The following is a 21,632-nucleotide window of genomic DNA, read 5'->3' as shown; positions in this document are numbered from 1 at the left end:
ATTAGCAACAACATGGCCCTAAAATCTTAGCAAATCAATGTGTATTAAGTAAAGCAGTTATATGACAGTATTCACACTAACCTGCAATGAAAAGATCTTCCAGGTCCATCAACGCATACACCTCCATTGTAACAGAGAACTGAGTTAAGCGTAGGCTCACTGCAAACATCAACATCAACTTCACAAAACCTTCCAGTGTACCCACTCAGGCAAGTACACACAAATGCATTCACTGCGTCTTGACAAGAACCTCCATTAATGCAGGGAGCAGATTCACATTCCTGAGGAGAGAAATAATAATACATGGGCTACACAGCTTAAAACGCATTACTTACTCATTTCAACAGCAAGTGCAAGAGAATGAATATGGACGTTAGAAAAAGTATCTTGGACTTTTTTTTTATTGTCTGATAAACAACAGTCTCTAATTTGGGGCATTTTTTGTTTATACAGAGATCCTTTGTTAACAATTCATATTCACTCTTGAAACTATGCTTGTTCTTACTAATCAGTCTTGAAGAAATGCAAGTATAATTTTTTATAAGCAGTCTTACAGCCATAAGTATGTGCTTCTCACTCGTGGTTCTTTTATTAAAATTCTGAAGCATATTTTTGGGCCACAGTTTATACTATTATTCCTTTTAAGTTTTTATAGTAGGGCCTATTGCAGTGAAAAAAGCCACATTAGTAAGACAATTTTGGACAGAATAAAAAATCGCTTCTATTAACCAACGCACACAAGCCTTTTATCGGTACTTCCTGATAAATGCTTTCTTATTACCAATTACTACATAATATTGCAAATAAAAACATGTAGAAATGTTTGTGTTCACCTAACAATTACCTCCAACAAAGCTAATGTGAAAGTCATCAAATTCAAACCATGCAAAGTAGCAGCAAATGAATGTTTCTCCAGAATTACAGGAGAGTTTATTTAGTGCAATTGCCAGTGCCAAAAATGTGGTTTTGCCCTTGAGCACAGAAACCTAGTTTTTGCCTGTATCCCAAAGGAGTTTTATTTTGCTGCTGCCACTAAAACAGTCTAGCTAAATCCAGTATTTTAAATTTACTCTCACACTCCTGTAACTTTAGAAGGTTTAATTCTTTAAGGCTATCCAAGGGCACTCAGATTTCCTGCAGGTACTGCAGTTGCTTTGACAGAATGTAAATTCAGATATCAATGGGGAATTGTAAGAAAACAACTTATTTTCCTATAAGCTCTCCAGCTGGGTGTATATAGGATGATTTATTAGTGAGCATTACATAAACTAATTGAATTATACATCCCAGAGGAAGATAGGGATAGTTCCGCAGACTGCCAAAAAATCTGTGTCTAGGTTCTAGAAACAGTCCTTTGCTCTGTTCACAGAAATCCACAATATTTGCTTGGCAGTTACTGAGAATAAATACCAAGTTTAAATGGTGACAAATAATCCAAGCTAGAAGACTGAATGCTGTTCATCTGCAGATACATATGGGTCACTGCAATTTTTTGCCATTAGAATCAGATGTTTGCCAGTAGCAGGAAAGTAACGTATTTTGCAGTACCTCACTGATTATGAGGCCAGTTTGTCAGTTTGTCTGTTTAATTTTTCTCTTTCCTCTCTTCTCCTCAGTCCCATTTCTGGGAGAAAGGAGGTATACAGTGCTGCGAGCAAAAGGGAAGCTCTGTTACAGTCACTATACAATACACTCACACGATTCCTGAAGTTGGAACCTTTATGGCAACTAAAAATCTGTAGATCATGTTACAGAGCAGCAATGTACACTCTGACCTTGATCAGCAATCCAGACCTGAAGCCAAAGGTAAGTGACTTCCACTTCCTAGTGAAATCAAAGGGGAAAAAACTTCCTTAAGAATTGCCAGTCGTTTTAGATTATGAATGTTTCAGGCACTGGCTTATGACATTCTTAATTCCTTCCTCTATTCTCTGCTATTTCCTCACCTAAAATCATGCTGCATTGTCATCTTAGTTGTGTCAAAATAATAGATTAAAATACTTGTTAAAAAACCCAAAACAACATCATCAAAAACAGACCAAAACCCCTCTTGAAAATATTTTTGGAAAGCCAGTTTGCTAATTTGTTTCTCAGCGCATGACCCAACACCAGTTATTCAGGTGTAACCTGGAAACTATTACGGAGGGGAGAACTATCTGAATATGACAACATGGGAAATTCTTAAGTCAGCATTGATAATTAGGAGGAACAGAAATCATCGAAGTCTGACTGAAAGTTTTAAAATCTATCTATATAGAAAAAAAACACAAAACAGGATAGGTTGAAAAGTAATCTGTATTTAAGAAGTAAGAATGCATCGCCTTTCTGCACAAGCCCTTTTGATAAGGCTTTTTAGAATGTTGTTTTCTAAATATATTTAGCTTGAACTAATAATGAATGCTTGTGGAAGCAGGAGCAATTGTCTTCAGAAATTTGTCCTTCATTAGTGTGACATCACTTCTTTTGAATAGCCTTTTGCAGTAATAGAGAGAAGAAGGTACCCATGATGCACGGCCTTAAGATTCCAAATGCCACAGTGGACACCAGTGTATTCAACCAAAGTAGGCAGAGATCAGTATTCCATTTTGGCAGACAGGGTATTTGCAAGTTGACTGAACGCGCTGGCAGCACAAAAGGACCTTATAGGTGGGACTTCTATCATTTTAATATTCACATCTGACAAGAAATAAATTAAAAAGCTTCAATGGAAGGTGAAGAAGTAAGTATGAATGTACTAGGATCAGGAGTAGCTAACGCAGCTAGTGGCTCCTAAACAAAACTGCCAATACACCTATGCACAGCGTCACCTACTCGAAGATGAAATCTATGTGCATAGAGCAAGTACTTCATTACATTACAACATTTATTCCCATAACAACTTTGTGTAACTTCTACTAACAATTTGCTCGCAATGAATGCTTAAAAAAACACAAAAACACACACAAAGAACAAAATAACAAAATGAAACTCCCTCCAAAAAGCACAAAGTTACTTTTGCTTCCTTGTTGGGGTTCTCGGCAAAATATTAATTTAGAAAGCAGAGGAAGTGCCGAGATCTCCACATACCACTGAGCAGTCGTGACACTGAAAGACTGAGGGGCAGTGACAGCTTTTGTCTCTGACATTTTTTCTGATTTCTCAGGACCTTCTAGAAACAGTGAGTACTCTTTTTTTTATTATTCCGTCACTTGTTTTATTATCCCCTCAGATTTCTTTATTTCTTTCCAGCAATACTTTCATTTTTAGTCTCCTCTGAGAACACAGAAAATCTTGCCCTTTGACTGTGGCCTCTCTGGCTCACTCGGGGTGTGCGCAGGAGACACAAGGCTTTCCTGCTCCTGCAGCCCTGTACAGGCTCTATGTGTGAGCTTCTCCCAGCTCAGCATCAGCCTGACCTCACAGGCCTCCCGCACTCTCACCCAAGCAGTAACACACTATTCAAGCCTTGCAGATTGCTTCCTTTAAGAAAATAAATTGAGATAATTCAGATCTCTTTCTGGTGCAATCCTGTTAAAATAGCTTTACATGGCAAGGTTTTGTTGCCGGGGGTGGGGGCTGCAGGGGCAGCCTCTGTGAGGAGGGGCTGGAGGTGCCCTGTGCTGGACACGGACAGTTCCAGTTGGCTTCAGTGGACCCACCAAAGGGCACAGCTGACCCCAGCAGCCAAGAAGGTGGCACCTCTGGGAAAGTGTATTTAAGAAAGAGTAAAAAAGATTGTGCAGCAGAACATTAAGAGGGAGGAGTGATGAAAAAGTGTAGAAAAACACCCCTGCAGACACAAATGTCAAAAAAGGAGGGGGAGGTGGTGCTCCAGGCAACATCTACCAGAGATTCCCCTGAAGCCCCTGGTGATAACTATTGTGAAGCTGGTTGGCTCCTCCCAGCCTATGGAGGACCACATGAGAGCAGATACCCACACTGCCGTATGTGAACACCATGCCAGAGGAGGTGGATGTGCCCTGAAGGAAGCTGCAGCCCATGCAGACCCATGCTGGACCAGGCTCCTGGCATGACCTGCAGCCCGTGAAGACAAGCCTGCACAGCAGCATGTTTCCCAGCAGGCTGGGAGAAAAGTGTGTTTCTCGTTGACAGTAAATTAATCGTTCCCAAGCTGAGTCTGTTTGGCCTGTGACAATGAATGGCAACCATGACTAATCTCCCTGTCCTTATCTTGACTCACAAGCTTTTCTTATTTCCTCCCCCGATCTTGACCATGGGGAGTGCAAGAGCAGCTGGGTGGGTGCCTGGCAGCCAGACAAATTTATCTCACCACACCTGTTTTATTCATAGCCTGTAAAACTTTCTTTTCTGTTACCAGAGCAAGTAACCTGTCCAAACTGAGCTGTATTGCCTAGATTTCTCTGTGGCCATCATTGACCTCTCTCTTTCCCCTTTCTGTTTTCTAGTTCGTTCCCTTCCCAGGCAGCTTCAGACAAATCAGGGCTATAGTGATCCATCTCCAAGGAAAACAGGCCAGAAGAGCTGCTACTCAGGCCTCATGTTGCCAGATTCTTCCTGCGCTAAAAGGGTTTGTTCATTCTACTGTCACCAAAAAAAAAAAAAAAAAAAAAACCAACCCAAAAAAAAGGTAAGTGCCTTTTATTAACTTCCGTTGGGGTGCTCTGCTCATTCCTCGCACATCGTCACGTCTGTAAATGATACCCAGCACTCACACTTTACAGCATACCAATACTCCCCAGCTCATGTTTTAAAACACAAACAGCTTCAGTAAGCTCACTTAGATATAAATTACTTAAGAAAACAGAAAGTATACAATTCTGATTATTTGTATAGAGTTTTTATCAACTTCACCAGTCTGACACACTTTATCCTCATCCAAATATCTATGACTTTTCTTATATCTGACCTCCTTAAAGTAGGAGGGCTCCCTTTCAGCAGGCTTTTATTTCCTGAGTGCTTTTTTCTGTGAAGCGCATACTTTTCCCATTTTGATCTAACAAGGAATCCTTTGAGCTTGCAATGTGTTGTTAACAGGGAATGACCTTGGAAAAGATCTGAAAGTTACAGGACAAGCTATGAACATGAACTCCCATTGCAATGCTATGGAAAAAATTGCTAATGCTACCCTTAAGTTTTCAGAGAGGGGAACCATGACTTACACTTACCAGGTGATCATTCCTCTTTTTATGGCTAGGGGAAACTGATATATTCTACTAAGTTCTAGAATCTGTTTATTATAAAGGATGTTGAAAAACTGGGAATACACAAAGATTTAGGTATTAGATCAAATGTTTCACAGTAAGATAAATCTAAAAAAAAAAACCAACAGAATTTTTAGGATAGATTCTTATTTCAAATACATTATTACATCATGTATCTCATTTTCACATGATACTGCCAAAACCAAATAATATATGTGGGTTAAAGATTATTAGACATATTCAGGGAGTACAGGACTGTTCCTAGCTATTAAAAGCAATAATCACTGTGAGCTATTTGCTACAAGAAGTTCCAGAACACTCAATATGCTTTAGGCAAACATAAGTTCAATGTATTAGCTTCCATTGGGCTGTAACTGAAACGAATATACAGGCTTCTGTCAGAAGAACAGAATGGTGAATTTCTGGCTTCATTTTTACCAAATTAGTGTTATGGTATATGTAAGTCCTCATAGATTTTCTTAGCATAGCAAGACAATTTAAAAGTAAAGTAAAAAAAAGTGAAAAAATATTAAGATTTCTAGTTATACAGCTGTTTTAAGGGTAGACTTTGTTAAGAATCCTTGGTTCAAAAAATGCAAAACAAGATCCACTACATTTACTTGAGTGCAATAACTTGTTATTTCTTGTTCTCTGAATGTCACGGCGTAGTAAATCTTGTTTGTACTAGGAAGGGGATGACTATCCCTTAAGAGAGCCCACCTGGCACAACACAGTCCACTGGTTCCTCTGGCAGGGAATCACTCCAAGTTCTGGACCCTAGCAATGACCTAGAAAGGCACAGCACTTTGCTCATGGCAATACTGCTCCCTTATCCAAGTCTGTGGGTCCATACTGACATCTGTCTTTGGAAATGAGGTCAATCTGCCCAAGAAATCTGAACTTTCTACTCATTGCACTGTATCATTTCCAAAGTCACAATCCACAGCTCGAAATAATTATGAAAGGACATGTTTTAGAAAGTTAATACAAATAGTGAAAATACACTATTTAAAAAAAAATGTCAGTTCAACACTGTTCCTTTAACCAAAATCTAGAAGTGCCTTTTAGAAGGTAGGATTTTGTTTTCCTTTTTCTACACAAAGGACTATTTTTCATTAGTCCTCCTTGGAAAATCTTATTAAGATAAAAACCACCATAAATGTAATTCTAACAACACTTCAAAATATATTTCTATAAAACAGATTCAAGGGAAAAAAATGTGTTTGTAGATGTACTTTAAGTCAATTTTTGTTTTATATCAAAAAAGGTAATTAAAAAGTAGACTAATTCTGAACATAAATAACTCAAGCAAATCCACTATGAGGGGGAAAAAAATCCACCAGAAATATGCATCAGCTATTTACAAATCTATCTTTTGACATACTTTATGTATGTGGTGCATTATACAGTCTAATCTCCTGTGAATACTTACAATATAAAGCCCTATTTAATTTCTTTGTAGGCAACTATGAAGTGATTAATTGTAAGGGAAGACTTGATGCAGAAAAAGATAGTGGCCTTAACCATCAATTCAGAGAGCAGAAGCAAGCATCCTGGTATTTGTGAGAAAACTGGATTCCATGTGAAAGTCACTGACTTGCAGAAGGCAAAACCAAACAGAGATTTAAAACTTGAATTATATGGAGTTGAAAAGAAAGAGTTAGGAAAGGAATTCAAAGACAGATACTGCACCAAAGAAGAGAGATACTTTCAAGAGTCATGCTTCCAGTCATTTAATGATAGGACTAAGGGAAAAATTATTCTCAGGTCAAAAGTGTAGTTTTTTGTGACAAACAAGAACCATGTGTTCACAGGATTAGAATAAAAAAAGCAGGCAGAAAGGAAATCAATGTTGTAAATAAACGTCTAAATTTGCAGTATTACTTCATAGGAAAAGTACAATTCAACATTCTGATAAGATTCCATAGTTATGCAAAACAGACATGGTTCAGTGCATTAGTTGGAAACTATGTATATGCATTTCAGTTCCTTTCAAAAATACTTTACTACAGTTTAATTTCTTTAATTTATCATGAGTGCAACCATCTGATGTAATTAGAACTGCTTTTTAAGAGACCAAAAGGCCCAGGTTTCCTTTGCTAAGTTTAAAAAAGCACTTAAGTTTAAACTGTGTGGTTTGATTTTATGGACTTTTCCATTGTCATGGGAGTTCGATGTGCATTCTTACTTTGGGATAAATCTCAATAGTATTGCTACCATGTATAAAAGTCAGAGATTTAAATTAAGAATTGATATGAATGTTCCAGATGTCTAATTCTATTTTATATTTAGCAAATCTATAAAAAAGTGTATCCTTCTAACCAGTAAAATGATTACTCTTTTTTTCTGTAATTTTTTTAATATTATCACATATTTATACTGTTTAATTAGTAACTTCCCAAAGCTTTTTCATTTGTTGGATTAAATATACATGCAACATTGTGTGGAATGAACTGAGAAAACTTATTTCCATATTTTAGAATGTTGGTTTTATCCTGTGTCATTCAATTCAAAGTGAGTTCAACAAGACCAGGATATTTAACTTTTAAATTTTGGATTACGAACAAAAGGAGAAGAGAAAAATAATAAAAATAAATCTATTGTTTAGACCACAACACCAGAGCAGGAACATACTGAATCAGAACCGTGCTCCATCTGGCCCGGTATTCTGTCTATAATAGTGGGGGAGAGAAAGCCACTTTAGGAAAATCACGTGAACATTGACATTTTCTACAGTCTTTGTCCCATGTATCCTTCCAGCAAGTAGAACTGTCTAACCAGACATGACAAACAGTACTCCCCTGACTGTTTAATTTATCATTCATTTATGGACCTGTTGTCCATGACTTGCCTAATTTTTCTCAACCTACTAAGGGATCATCTGCCTCTCCAGCCTTCTGTGGCAGCAAGCTGCAGAGGTTCTTTGCTTCCTGCGAAAGCAAATACTTTTAATTCTTAAAAATGTTTCTCAGATTATTTTCATAATGTCCCTCAACTCTTTAACTACAGAATTTGATGAAGAAATTTTCCATTTAGCTACCACTGCCATAGTTTTTTAAGCCTTAATTACATTCCCCTCAGCTTTCTCCTTTTCAAACAGAATAGTTTCAGCCATTTAAATCTCTCCTTACAAGGCAACTAATTAATATCTTTCTTGTTGCCCTTTGTAGATTCTCTAACTCTACTACATTATCCCTGAGATGCAAGTTCTAGAGCTGTGTACGGTACCCAACACGTGAGCCCATTCGTGTTTTACACACCACTGAATACATGCCCTCTGTCTTGTTACCTGTATTCTTCCTGATCATGCCCAGCATTTTTTTTCTCCTGTTCTGCACTGTGATGGCACATTAAGACCACAGTTTCAGAAAACTGTCAATGATTGCACCAAATCTTCTTTCCTGAATTGTAACTGACAGTTCAGAATTCAGCTGTAGGTAAGTCCTGGGCTATTTTTCCCTAGATTATTATCTCACACTGCAGTTTATCCACCACCTTTTCACGTCTCCGTTCTGTGAGGTCCTTCTGGCATTCCTCAAATGCGAACAATTCACTGAGCTTCTCTTGCTATGACCTTGCCCTGTCTGAGTGCCTATTTTACACCTTTGTCATCAAGTAATTCCACCAGTTCCCTACTTGGCTTCCTGGTTTTGATAGATGTGAAGAGCTTTATATACCTTAGAGTATCCTTTACCAGGCACTTTTCAATTTGTGTTTTAGCTTTTTGAACTTCTTGCCAAAACTTGAACTAATGTGTTTTATGGACTCTTCTGTTCTTTCCATTTGTTAAAAAGCCAAATTTTCCCTGTGGCAGCCTTTAGTTTCCTTCTCAAGTCATTCAGGGGCTTTGGAACACTTTGTGTTCTTGACTTGTAGCACACATTTTACCTGGGCTTTTAACATATTATTTATTAGCCCCTAGTCTTCTTGTAAGTTCCTTGTGGTTTTAACTTACTCCTTTTAAGTTATTTGACAATGCACCTCATTCTTACACAGTTTACTGAAATTGAATGTCTATCTGCTGGATTTATTTGGCACGTTCTCTCACGCTACAGTCATAAAACCAGCTGTATTATAGTCACTAATAGACATCATCTCTGTCATTAACACCTCTTGAACCAGATGCTGGTCTTTTCAGAGCCACACTGGACATCAGTCATGTCCAGATTTTAAGATCTGCCATTCTTAAATAGTGCTTTTCTACACTTGCCAGCATTTCCCAAGCATCTAGTTTAAAGATTCCTCTACAACCATTTTAATCTCCATTCAATAGCTCAGTACCATGATGATAAAGGAGCAATCCATTCTTGTACAGGTTCCTCCAATTCCAAAAGCTTTTCCACTTTCAAATGCATTTGAATTGCTCTTGTCTATACCCCCATATTACTCAAGTGCTAGCACTGAATCTCTGCCTGCCTCTCAGGTCTCATGTGGAACTGGCAGACTTTCAAAGAAAGCTAAATGCCTATCCTAGACTTCAGTTTCCTGCCCAGCCTGAATATATAAACTCAGGAACATCCCTCCTACACTTTCCTTTATTACTGGTTACCAACACAGGTCACAATTATGGGCTCCATTCCAGTATACTGAAGTAACGGGTCTAGAAATATTGTGAGATCCACAACCTTTCCAGATGTTACCTTGTATCCAAGGCTTCTTTGATGTCAGAAATGCAGTTACCTATGTACCTAATAATTGAATAGTCCCAGTTTTTAAGATACTTTCTGTTGCTACAGCATCACTGATACAAGAGCATATTGTGGTATCACTTGACAGGCTTTTCTTATGTAAAAGATCAGAAATATGCCTATCGGTGGAATGTCTTGAGGGCTTACCACTTTGGAGGTGAAACTTCTCTGCAACGTTCTTGTAGATCTCATCCATTTCTCTACTTCTCCAATATCTAGTCTCTATTTTTCTATTACTTCTCCATTTAATAAAATCTCTGATTCAGTCACTCTTACTTAAACTTACTACGTCAGAGCCAGAAGGTCCGAAGTATTACGCACACAGAAATTTTCCTATGCATGGGTAAACACAGATGATGTTGTGCTTTGCAGAATAAAGCAGGTATCTCCCTCTCCTCCTCTTAGATTTACCTATCTGCATCTTCAGCATAAGCCACATTATTTTTTGCAAGCCTACACTAGTTTAGTTTCTTTCAAGAAACTACTTACCTTACTCAACCCACTTTAGCTAGCAATAAGTAAAAACACTCCAAAGTGTGAAGAAGTTCCAGACAGGCAAAACCAAGAGCATCCAGCTCATCTGAGGCCCTTGAATGTTCACCAAAGTTTTTCATACATATATATATTACACATACACAGAGAGAATTCTGGGGAGAGGATTCTACTCTCTGGCTTACCTATAATAATCTGTTAAGACCCAGTCACCACAGTCAGTAGCGTCTAGACTCACTAATGAAATGCAGATGTCCAGTTCACAGTTAGCTGAAAAGCTATCCAGATCTCACTGAATATTCACCACATTTTCACTGACTATAGTAAGTGCATAGACAATGAGCTTTCTCAAAGACACCTCAAGTTAAGCAAGCTGAATCCTACTGTTCTTCCCAGTCAAATCACACAATTATATTCCTGTCAAGTCTCGTCTTTTGTACAATCTGGCAAGTCCTGGTGAATAACTGCTTATTTGCTTGGACTAGCAGAATATTGTTGACTTCACATGTGAAACAGCTGTGGTGTCTTTGTATAGAAAATCAGCTGTTTTTCCCAATTTCCCCCTTGTTCCTGTCTTCTATGAAAACAGAGATAAAAGATCAGTAAAACCAGACAAAATAAAGTCATTCTAGGATTCAGTCTGATCACAGCTTTCTATCAGATACAAGCAGAAGCACCAACAAGCTGAATATCCTCCTGTGTAAAGACTCAAAATGCTTTTTGCTCCCTTTTTGACAGCACGAGAAAATCTTAGCTGAGCATAGAAGCACAGCTGCCAATGACTCATGAGTCATAACAAAAAAAAAAGCCAAAGTAGGAAATAATGTCTGTTACTAACCATAATTACGATCACTGCCCATATTTATCTATCTGTGTCTACCTATATCAGAGACAAAAGATCAATTTTCAGTTATATAAATTCATCTTACAATTTCAAAATTATGCAAATGTCAAAGGAATTCCTGTGTATTGCAACTAATTCATATAGTGCGTGTATTTTTTCTCTTACTCTTTCCTAAAAGAAATCCTTAAATGAAAAAGCAATGAAAATGTAGTACACAGGGACGTTCCAATATCCATCCTCCGCATTAGATAAACAAAAGTTATAATCTATATCTATAAAGATATAAAGTGCTTATTTTTTTTCTGAAAGTATTAGACAACCTGATAAAGCCTTTAAGTGTATTTTCTCGCAAACTATACTGCAACACATGTAGAGAATGATAAAAATCTAAGACAAAAAATAAAAAAAATCCAAGTACGTCTAAGGAGATATATACATATACACATAAATACATTTTATTTTTAAATAGGTTATTTGAATCAACTTAGTTGCTGACCTTCCCTGTCTGTGCAATGCCGACCCAGCCACTCTCTTGCTCCCCCTCCTCAACAGGACAAGGGAAGAAAATAAGATGACAAAGCTCATGGGTTGATAAGGACACTGTCACATGCAAAACAGACTTGACTTGCAGAAAATTAATTTAAGTTATTGCTAATTAGAAACAGATTTGTGAGAAACAAAGACAAAACCTAAAACCACCACCGCTTTCCCCCTTCTTCCCAGGCTCAACCTCACTCCAACTCTTCTACCTCCTTCTTTCACTCTGAGCAGTGCAGGGTGGGTGGGGAATGGGGAGCGTGATCACTTTGTAACAGCTCCTCTCTGCTGCTCCTTCCTCCTCACCTGCTTTTCAACTGCTCCAGCGTGGGTGCTCTCCACAGGCTGCAGTCTTGCAGGGTGAGACTGCTCCTGCATGGGCTTCCCTCCACAGGTCCTGCCCAGAGCCTGCACCTGTGTGGACTCTCCATGGGCTGCAGGTCTTTCAGGGCACACCCACATGGGGCGGCAGGGCCCTCCACGGGCTGCAGGGCAGGTATCTGCAGGGCCATGGCCCTCTCCATGGACTACAGGGAAACCCCTGCTCTACCTGCTATTCTCTCCAGCAACTGCAGGGGAACCTCTGCTCTGGCACCTGAAGCACCAACTGCCCCCCTCCTTCTGCACTGACCTTGGTGTCTGCTAGGTTATTTCTCACATTTTTTCCTCCCTCCTCTCTCTGCTAGGTAGCATTTTTTACCCTTTTTAAAGTATGTTTCCACAGAGGCGCCACCACCTTGGCTGCAGGGCTCAGTTGTGTCCTGCGGCTGGTCTGCTGGAGCTGACTCGAACAGGCTGTGTCCAGCACGGGGCAGCCCCCGGCCCCTTCTCTCAGAGGCCACCCCTGCAGACCCCCCTCTAAACAAAACCTTGGCACCTACGCTCAGTGCAGCTGCATAAACCGTAATACAAAAAAATGTACCTTCAAGTGAAGAAAATACTCAAGTATATTTACCTGGATTACTTCCTGATTATTTTTTTAAACAAAGGAATGGCTGATGTTAATCTAGAGCAAAACAATTACAGAGCATATCCATATAGATTACCCAGATGTGCCCACCCCTACAGAGTCACAAAGCCTTGTTGAGCACTGCAAGGCTTGCAGAGGCACGATATATGTCTGAGCAGGATGAATGCAGTGATAGAGCCTTTAAAAATATGACACTTGCAGCACACTCTAATCTGGGAATCACACTGCATGCAAATAGAATGAATATTAAAAAATGAAGCCATCACTCTGACAGACTTACCTGTCAAATGTGCATGTATATTGTTTCTTTCTGTGAATTTCTAATCTATGCATTTTCAAACACTTCCATATGAAATATGGTTATCTTTTGAACACAATTTTATACAGTTGTCTACAGGTCATTTAATCTCTCATTCTCTTAAAATGGAGGAATGTGTAAATCATGGATGCTGCTAGAGAAAATATTACCCAAGGGTACTCTGTATTAGCATTGGCAACAGCTGATAATCATAAAGATTTGCAATATCGTACCATGATGCACACTCTGTTGAGCTGGATTACTTATTTTCTGACTTTTTTCTGTAAAGGAAGCTGGAAGATAATATCCCAGCTAGATTTACGTCTTGTGTGAGACTGTCATGCATTTTCAACAGAAAAGTTATAGACCATACTTCCTTTACATAATATGAGGTATTTTTAGTTATCTAGTACTTTTAGCTATATATAAAAAAATCATGAAAAGTCCCTACATGAATACTTAAGTTAAAAAGAAGTTTGGATAACATTTTGGAATGTGTTTTTGAGAATTCCGAAGCACAATATTAGAAGCCAGGGAGGCAGATATCTGATAGCAGACTTTTTAATAAGACCAAACACATTTAAAAGGATCATATCCCGAGATCAGTTTAAACTCTACTTGGCACAAAACCTGAAAAACTCTACGCTACTTCAATACTTTCCCCAAAGTGTGACCGACATTGTAAGGGCTTGTTATGCCACAACCTTCTACAAGTTGGTTTGCTGACCACGGGAATCTTCACAGCACAGACTCGCATACACAGACACCTCCTTATTGACAGCCATTCCTCATGATAACACAAAAATATTCTTGAACTTAAAAAGAGGAAGTAGGCAGTGTATTTTTTACATCGTGGTTTTATATAATAGAATTCTAACATTACCTGGATTTTGAAACTTTAAACATGAATCATGTCTACTTTCAGTGTATAACGCTGCACCTGGAGTTTTGGTATTCAAATATACAGCTAAGCTACAGCAAATGGGACTCACAGTGCAAATCAGGTAGTTATGTCATCCACACTGAACTAAGGATTAAATGATTTTCAGGTAATGTTGTTTTAGCTCACTGTGGCTTTTCATATTTAGCACTCACACTTCACATCTAAAGTTCTTCAGATGCTTTCTCAGTGGTCTTTTTTTAATGCAGTTTCATGTAATTAACAAATAATGAGATTTCCAGAATGGATTTGAAACAACCAAATTTCTGTGATGCATTTTCAGTAAAGTGACCCATTCAGAAGTTACTTAAATAAAAATTACTTTCAAGCAGCATATTACCCTTTCTACTGTAATTAAAATAAAATTTGAAGACATACATTAATATTTATCTCACATCTTGAGCTGGTCCATCCTGATTCACAAAAGCATTGATATCCATCAATGAGATCTATACACCTGAAATATAGAATAGGGTTATTCAGATGAAGCTACGTAATTCTAGATTCAGCACTAGTAGTATCATTCCGTATATTTCAAAACAATGGTCTGGTGTAACCTACTGAAACCCATGGCAGTTTCAATTAGTTTTAATAATGGGTTTCAAATGTGTATATTATGGGTGCTGAGGGGTTTTATAAGGACACTGATTGTCATATTAAAAGACGTCTTCCCATTTAAATATGTTGGCATGTAACAGCTAAAGATTCGCTTTTAACTATATTAAACTCTAATTAATCCACATGCACTGAAAACTGGTTTATGCTAATGAATAAAAATGAAAGAGAAACTAAGATAATGTAACAGTATATTACATTAGCTTAAGCAGGCAACATCTGTCATCTTCAAGTGTGCTTGTACTCTTACTTTATGGAAGAGCATAATTAAAAGTATATTTATCAACCATCCTGTATCATTAAATCTTAAATATTACTAGTTACATACATTATATTGGAGATAATAATAGTTAAATAAAAATAGCCACCTTCCATGAAGACAAGGATCTGGCAAGCATTCATTAACATTTATCTCACAGTTTGTTCCAATAAAGCCTCTCCTACAATGACAGTTATAGGAACCGATGTCATCAATGCAGCTTCCACTGTTGAGGCAGGGAGCAGACATACATTCATCTATATCTACTTCACATCTATCACCTGCGTAAAAAACAGAAGATATGACTAAGCTTTAAATTCTAAACTCAAACCAATGAACAGTTTATTTATTAATATTAATAATTCCAGATAAACTGCTTTTATTTACATACATTCTTTATATATTTCATTATACTCATCAATAAACAATATCCCACTGGAATTACCTGTAGGTGCAAATGCCGAAAAGAATGGTTATATTGCAATATATTACAATGATAACAACTGTAATGGTGGCAAAGCAAAAAAGGCTTTGAGGGTCAACTTGCAAGCAAAACAGTTAAATGGAGAAACTGAAATTTCAAGACTTTTTTTTTTTAAACAATTATTAGAAAGATGAATAGCACAGCTTTCCTTTAAGAGGAATGCAGAATGAAAAGGAAACATCTTGGTGGTGATCTAACTCTGTTTTGTCAAAATGGAATTAAAATGCAGGAGCTTTCAATAACTGATAAAATACATAAAATTCTCTGAAATCTTTCTGAAGACCTTCATTATGAGAGATATAGTGGTGCACTTTTCTGCTTGTAATTTTCCTGCAAATTAGTGCCACACATCTTCCACCTAAGCATCTCAAAGTACTTTACAAAATACTAATTGATGTAGGACTCTCTGTAGGCAGCTAAGCTCCACACAGCAGGTTGCTCACCACTGCAGTGGGATCAGGGGAGAGAAACAAAAGGGCAGAAGTGCAAAAACGCATGGGTTGAGATCAAGACTGTTTAACAGGTAAAGCAAAATCTGTGCATGCAAGCTAAGTATAATAAGGAATTCATTAATCACTTCCCATGGGCAGGCAGGTGTCCAGCCATCTCCAGGAAAGCAGGGCCCATCACGTGTAACAGTTACTTGGGAAGATACTAAAACTCCATGTGTTATCAACAACGTTTGCAGCACAAATCCAAAACATAGCACCATACAAGCTACTATCTACAAATTTAGTTCTATCCCAGCCAAAACCAGTACATTAGGAATAATGCAAGAATGTTCTCCTGATTTTTCAGGTGTGTGATCCAGGGGAGGTGTGAAGGAGAAAAAAAGAATGCTTAAGACAAAAGATCCTCCTCTGGAGCAGAGAAAGTGTCTACAAGTCAGAAGTTACACCAGTTCCTCTGGCTATGCATTTAACAACAAAAATAAAAGGCATGTCTTGCCTTTCTGTAATTAGGTATTTACTTAAGTATCACCATTTCAACTCAAACCCAGCTATTTTATACAAAAATGTGAAGAGTAAATGAAAAGTTCCTAGAGCCTTTTATCACTACTATGAACGCAAATGCTGGCAGCATTTTAAAGGAAGGAATTCAGAGCGAGGAAGAAGCACAGCGATACCCTAACCTTTGTCTAGTCCATGTGTGAATAAACGGCTCTAAAAGACAGCACCCGTGAGACTAGCCATCACCACAGCAGATGTGTTGTCTCAACATTGTTAAGGCAGGAAGATAACACCACTGCCACCGCAGAGATTTATCTACACATTGTTAAAGGCAGAAACTGACTGATGCCATGGAGCAATGGGGGAGGCTGGTCCTGTAAACTTAACCAAACCTCTGCTCATGTGCCCAGACCTGGGGTTGGGGGGATCGAGGTGCCTGGAAGCCCCTGAGGACCACCTGGTAACGTTGGGCATGTACACCATCATGGGGTGGAAGGTGTGGTTAAGCAGAACAGATTGTAACAACTGTATAAAAGACCGGAACCAACTAACACCGGACGGATCGTTTCCCCACCAGACTTGGAAACGAATCGGACTGTTGGGACACAGCATCTCCGGGGTGGTAGCTATTGCTGTGAACTCTTTCCTTCTTTCTTTCTTTCCTTCCTTTCTCTCTTTACCTCTTGCTCTCTCTCCCTTTGCATTCACAGATTTATTGTTGGGCAATAATATTGGACAAATAATCTTGGCTCTTGGCTCTGTTTTGAGTCTTAATTCTGTTCCCGAGAATACAAACAAAACCACGCTCCGGTCTCGGACTGGCATGTGACAACAGCCAGAGATCAAAATCAGGCATTTGTAATAAATCTATTAACATGCTACAAAAAGAGTTACTTTTAAGATCACGTTGAATGTTTTCACCCAGTGAAGCTCAATAGCGTAATATTCACATTAATAGGAACATTAGGTATGTAAATATATTGTACACGCATGAGGAAATTGCTTTTTTCACAATATACGCTTGGTCTCCTAATTGAGTCAAAGAGAATAAAACAACATTCCAGATTCCATTTTCAAGTGTGTGGCCTGAGCCCCAGCAGCCCTAGAGCACTGGTGTCAGGCTCTAGGCAGAAATGCATGACAGACTGGACTTGGCAGGTACCCCCACGACAATGAGCTGGGGGGGGGGGAGGTCCTATGCAATTCTGCACCCGACCAGATACTGGTGCGCTGGTACTTATTCTATACAAAGCCATATATTGGTACAAATTAGAAGGCAGTTCTGAAACCTGTTTAACCCCCACCCCATGCAAGCGTTCAGCAAAAATCTCTGATCATTCATGTTCCTTGGATACTCTTGCTCAGTGTCACACTCTCTTTACCACTGGTGCCTTATTTGATATCACTATATGTAAGAACTTAAAACTTTCAGAAACAGGTATTTTGTGAACATATTGCCAAAATCTAAATTCAGGAACAGAGAAAGCTAAGATAATCTGTCCTGTTATAGAAGATCTAACTATCAAAGAGGCAATTCTCCTTGTAAGTCAGCATCAGGAAAGAAAATTCTTAATCTGCTCTTATCAAGGAATGCTTCAAAAACATTGGCAGGATGGTAGTACTACACAGTAATATACTTCAAGTTCGCCCTACTTGCAACTCTAAAGTGATTATTTTTCTTGTATCTAAATGGTAAGGGCATCTCTATAGCACTGTACTCCTATTCTACACCGTTATAAAAAACAAGGTCATTTCATGATTGTAGAATTTTTTTATTTTCCTGGACCATTTATCAAAGACTGTGAGTTTTAAAATGGGATAGTCCCAAGGTTAAGGATTTTTTGATAGATGAGTAATTCCAACCTTTGCTTTCATAACCAGCTGTATTTTCACTCAAACGTGCTTTCATTCCTACCTTTTCAACACTGCTGATCAGAAATTGAATTAGCTTCCCATGTGCAGGACAGCAGAGTTGTTGGTGCAGATTACAGTATTTACTGTGAGTCACCAGGGAGCAGTGGGGTTTGACTTAAGCGACATGCTTATCTCACAAAACAGACAGGACAGATGGCGTCTAATATTCAAATTGACTGTGTGACACCCAGGGTGAGGTGGGGGCCTCACAGCTCCATGTTGCTTCAGTAAAATCCAGAGAGACCCCTAGACATCTGTACCGAATTCCCCGCCCTGTGCTGAACTGTCGGGCCCCACTGGCCTTTCAGAGTTGACAATCCTTGCTAAGGGCCAGTCAGTACACAGTAACTGACTTAGTCCCACCTTGCCATGAGTATAAATCTGGAATTTAGAATCCTCTGTTGTGAGGATGAGAACTCCAACTACTGGATGGATCAACAGGCCTGGACCTCCCTCTTCCTCATAATGCTTACCATAAGCTTATCTCCTCTTATCATAAGACTTGCACCTCCGACTACGTTGGATGTTACCTGGGAAAGCATTGTTGACAAAAAGCACTGAACTCAGCTCCAGCTCAGTTTTTGCAGTAAGTGCATTTATCAACAGCAACTCTGAATTCATTCTATCTGTCACCTTAAGAAATCATCTACCTTTTCAGCTCTGCAAAACTCTTTCAGTGGAAGTTCTTAAGAGTGCTCTGACAGGCAAACATTGACTCTGATGAGTGGCTGTGCACATATAAGCCTTCAGACCTAAACTGCTGACCAAGCTGGAGGCTCGGACCGGATCTAACCACACTGAGACTCCTCGTTTAAAAAGCAAGTGGATCCCTTCTGAACCTTGTGACTCAGTGGGAGGGCTCTTTTTCCCTGGTCATGCATCAGACTCATACCCATAATGCGACACAATGCAAACAAAAAAGTCTGTTTTCCCTTGAAGTCTTACTAATTTAAACTTACCAAATTAGCGAGAGGACATACGAATGAAATGGGTAGCATTAATGCACACAGACTGCTGCTGGGTTTTGTACTATGTACTCTTACTTACAATTAAATTCACTTATAAAAACTCACTTTCATAGTTAAATCACACATATTACTTAGGAGGTGCAAATCTCTATTTTAAGAGTGAAGGGTTCTCAACTCAAATTAGTAATTTGCTTTTGATAATTATATATCTGAAAGCAATAACAATTTAAAAAATTTTAGCGTTTTATGACTTTTTAAGGCAGATATTTCTGATCTTGAAAAAAGCAAACCCTAGAACAGCTCTGATCTTTTATTATTATTTCTAATAGTTTGCTTTATAAATAATCCAATGCAATTCATTCCTACTGCTGCCTTTCACTGCTGCTGTCTTCTATCCTCTGTATAGGTGTAATACATCCACTAAATGAAATAAACCTCAAAGTACAGTGTATTTTAAAAGACAGTATATTTCTAGTAAGATATTTAAGTATTAGTTATCAATATATCAGCAGCAGACCCCATGTTCATCTAATGAAATTTGATTTGACTGTAATCAACCCATTAGAAGCTTGGCTGAGATACCTCAATGGCTACAGCCTTTCACTTAAAGAGCTTGACACATATTGATATATTGATTTGAAAAAACAGATTAAGAGTTAAAGTAATCATTGATAATTATTCCATATTCACATGTGCTTCCACTACTACATAATCTATTGAGAAAGAAAAAATATAGTTCCTTTAGATGATTAACATCTTGTAATTAAATAGATTCTGTTTTACACTCCTGACCTACTCTTACTTATGCTACATTGATCAGCTACCTCAATGCCACTGAACAAGTTTTTGCCTGGACAGCTCAATGAATGCAATTGCAATGCAGTGAAAATCCATTATTTGATTATGGGAAAAGAAGACTCAGTGCATAAATTTAGTGTGTCAATAAATGATTACAAAAATCACATTTCAAAACACAAGATATATTGAGAAAACCATATTTTATACCTTCACTTCATCCCTAGAAAAAACCTTACAATTCTAACTTCAGGGAGTTATAAAAACAGGAATCATTGTGGTATTTCTTTTTTAAAAACAAAGGACTCAGAATTACATACTCAGAATTACCAAATTGTGGCTAAGTATTCAAAATTTACATTATATAAAGAGATTGTCCTTTCCTGTAACTTGAAAACTTAAACTAGATAAGACTTAATATATTTAATAGTCACAATAAAAGAGAACATCTCAGTAAACTGCCATAGAAGTGCAATCCCATTTGCAAAAGCACTTAAAAGAAAACAAAATTAAAAGGTTACTTCCACTGAAGTGCCCAAATACTTACTGCACTGATTTGGAAAAAAACCCTAATTTGGTACAATTTTGATCAAAGTGCAAATTAGAACTAGTCGTACATATTGTTAATGCAAAGAAATAGTTCTCTCTTGTATGGTCTCATGTTTTTTGTAATGGCCTACATACCTTCTCTTGGACAATCCAGCAAAATATTCATAACAAATTAATGAAAAAATAAATTCTCAGAAAAATTACATAGATTTAAGAAAGTAACTATTTTTTATATTCTAGACTGTGTATGCTTATATAAGATTTAACATTTGTAAAATTATTTTTCTACAAATATCTAGTTTTGTGGAAATGACAGTGGGTGGAATGTATCTACCCATTCCTCAGCTTCTATGTGGCAGTGAAGAGAGCAGAATTCAGATAATATTGTGTTAGGGAAGTCAGAATGTAATACATCTGAATTAATCTTAACAATTGTAAAATTAAGCAGTCAGTGTAAGATAGGAGTCTAAACTCACTTTAAAACGGACAAGAAGAGAAGCACCTTCAGAGTGGTCTACATCATGTCTTGGACACCACCTACCTTGAATGTCCTAGTAGTGGCGATGACTGCAGAAGGAAATGAAATGAGTAATTTGCACTAGCTGCCTATTTTTTCAAGGACTAAAATTGGGGGTATTAAGCCTATTCATAGAATCAGCTGTAAAAATCATCATCCATGTAATGGAACTTGCTCCACATTTTCTAAATCTACACTTTGTTGTTGTTGTGGTGGTGGTGTGTATAGGGGTTTTTGCAATACCAGCATAAATCGTGAAATAATATTTCCTTAAATAAAATTTTCCTTCTCAGCCTCAGTTCTCCCACTCCTTAAGAGTTCAGAGAGAGCATATCACAGTAGTCTCCCTTTATTTCTGTCCAAAAACTGTAAAAACCTGTACAACACCTTTTACAGACAATCTTTACTTAAGAGAATGCTTAATGTCACAAAGGACCTCTAATCTCTAGGTGTACCTGAAACACAGGGACCAAAATTCATTAAATAATGTTCAGGTAGGGAGTAACATCAGAAGCTAGAGAAATGCAACTTTGTGCTTAGCTTCTTTAAAAAACAGGTATCATGAGATCCAATTAAGATTGATTCTGCCAAGACTGAATCTGATGGGGAAACCAGAAATGCCTTGTGGTGGTATCTCCATATTCTGCCCT

The 21,632-nt window shown here is 38.0% G+C and overlaps 1 protein-coding gene across 1 annotated transcript in view; it reads right to left on the bottom strand.

Annotated features, from left to right (window-relative positions):
- The window catches only part of EYS (eyes shut homolog), an 872,029-nt gene that overhangs the window by 468,606 nt on the left and 381,791 nt on the right, over positions 1 to 21,632 (bottom strand). The window contains exons 26-28 of the mRNA XM_056343434.1: positions 14,915 to 15,086; positions 14,310 to 14,388; positions 82 to 281 (exon numbers count right to left, since the gene is read on the bottom strand). Of these exons, the coding sequence (XP_056199409.1) occupies positions 82 to 281; positions 14,310 to 14,388; positions 14,915 to 15,086 (451 nt within the window). The remainder of the gene's footprint in view (positions 1 to 81; positions 282 to 14,309; positions 14,389 to 14,914; positions 15,087 to 21,632) is intronic.

This window comes from Falco biarmicus, chromosome 6 (assembly GCF_023638135.1).
Source record: "Falco biarmicus isolate bFalBia1 chromosome 6, bFalBia1.pri, whole genome shotgun sequence".
NCBI lineage: Eukaryota > Metazoa > Chordata > Aves > Falconiformes > Falconidae > Falco > Falco biarmicus.
This window is presented reverse-complemented; position numbering and strand designations above follow the sequence as displayed.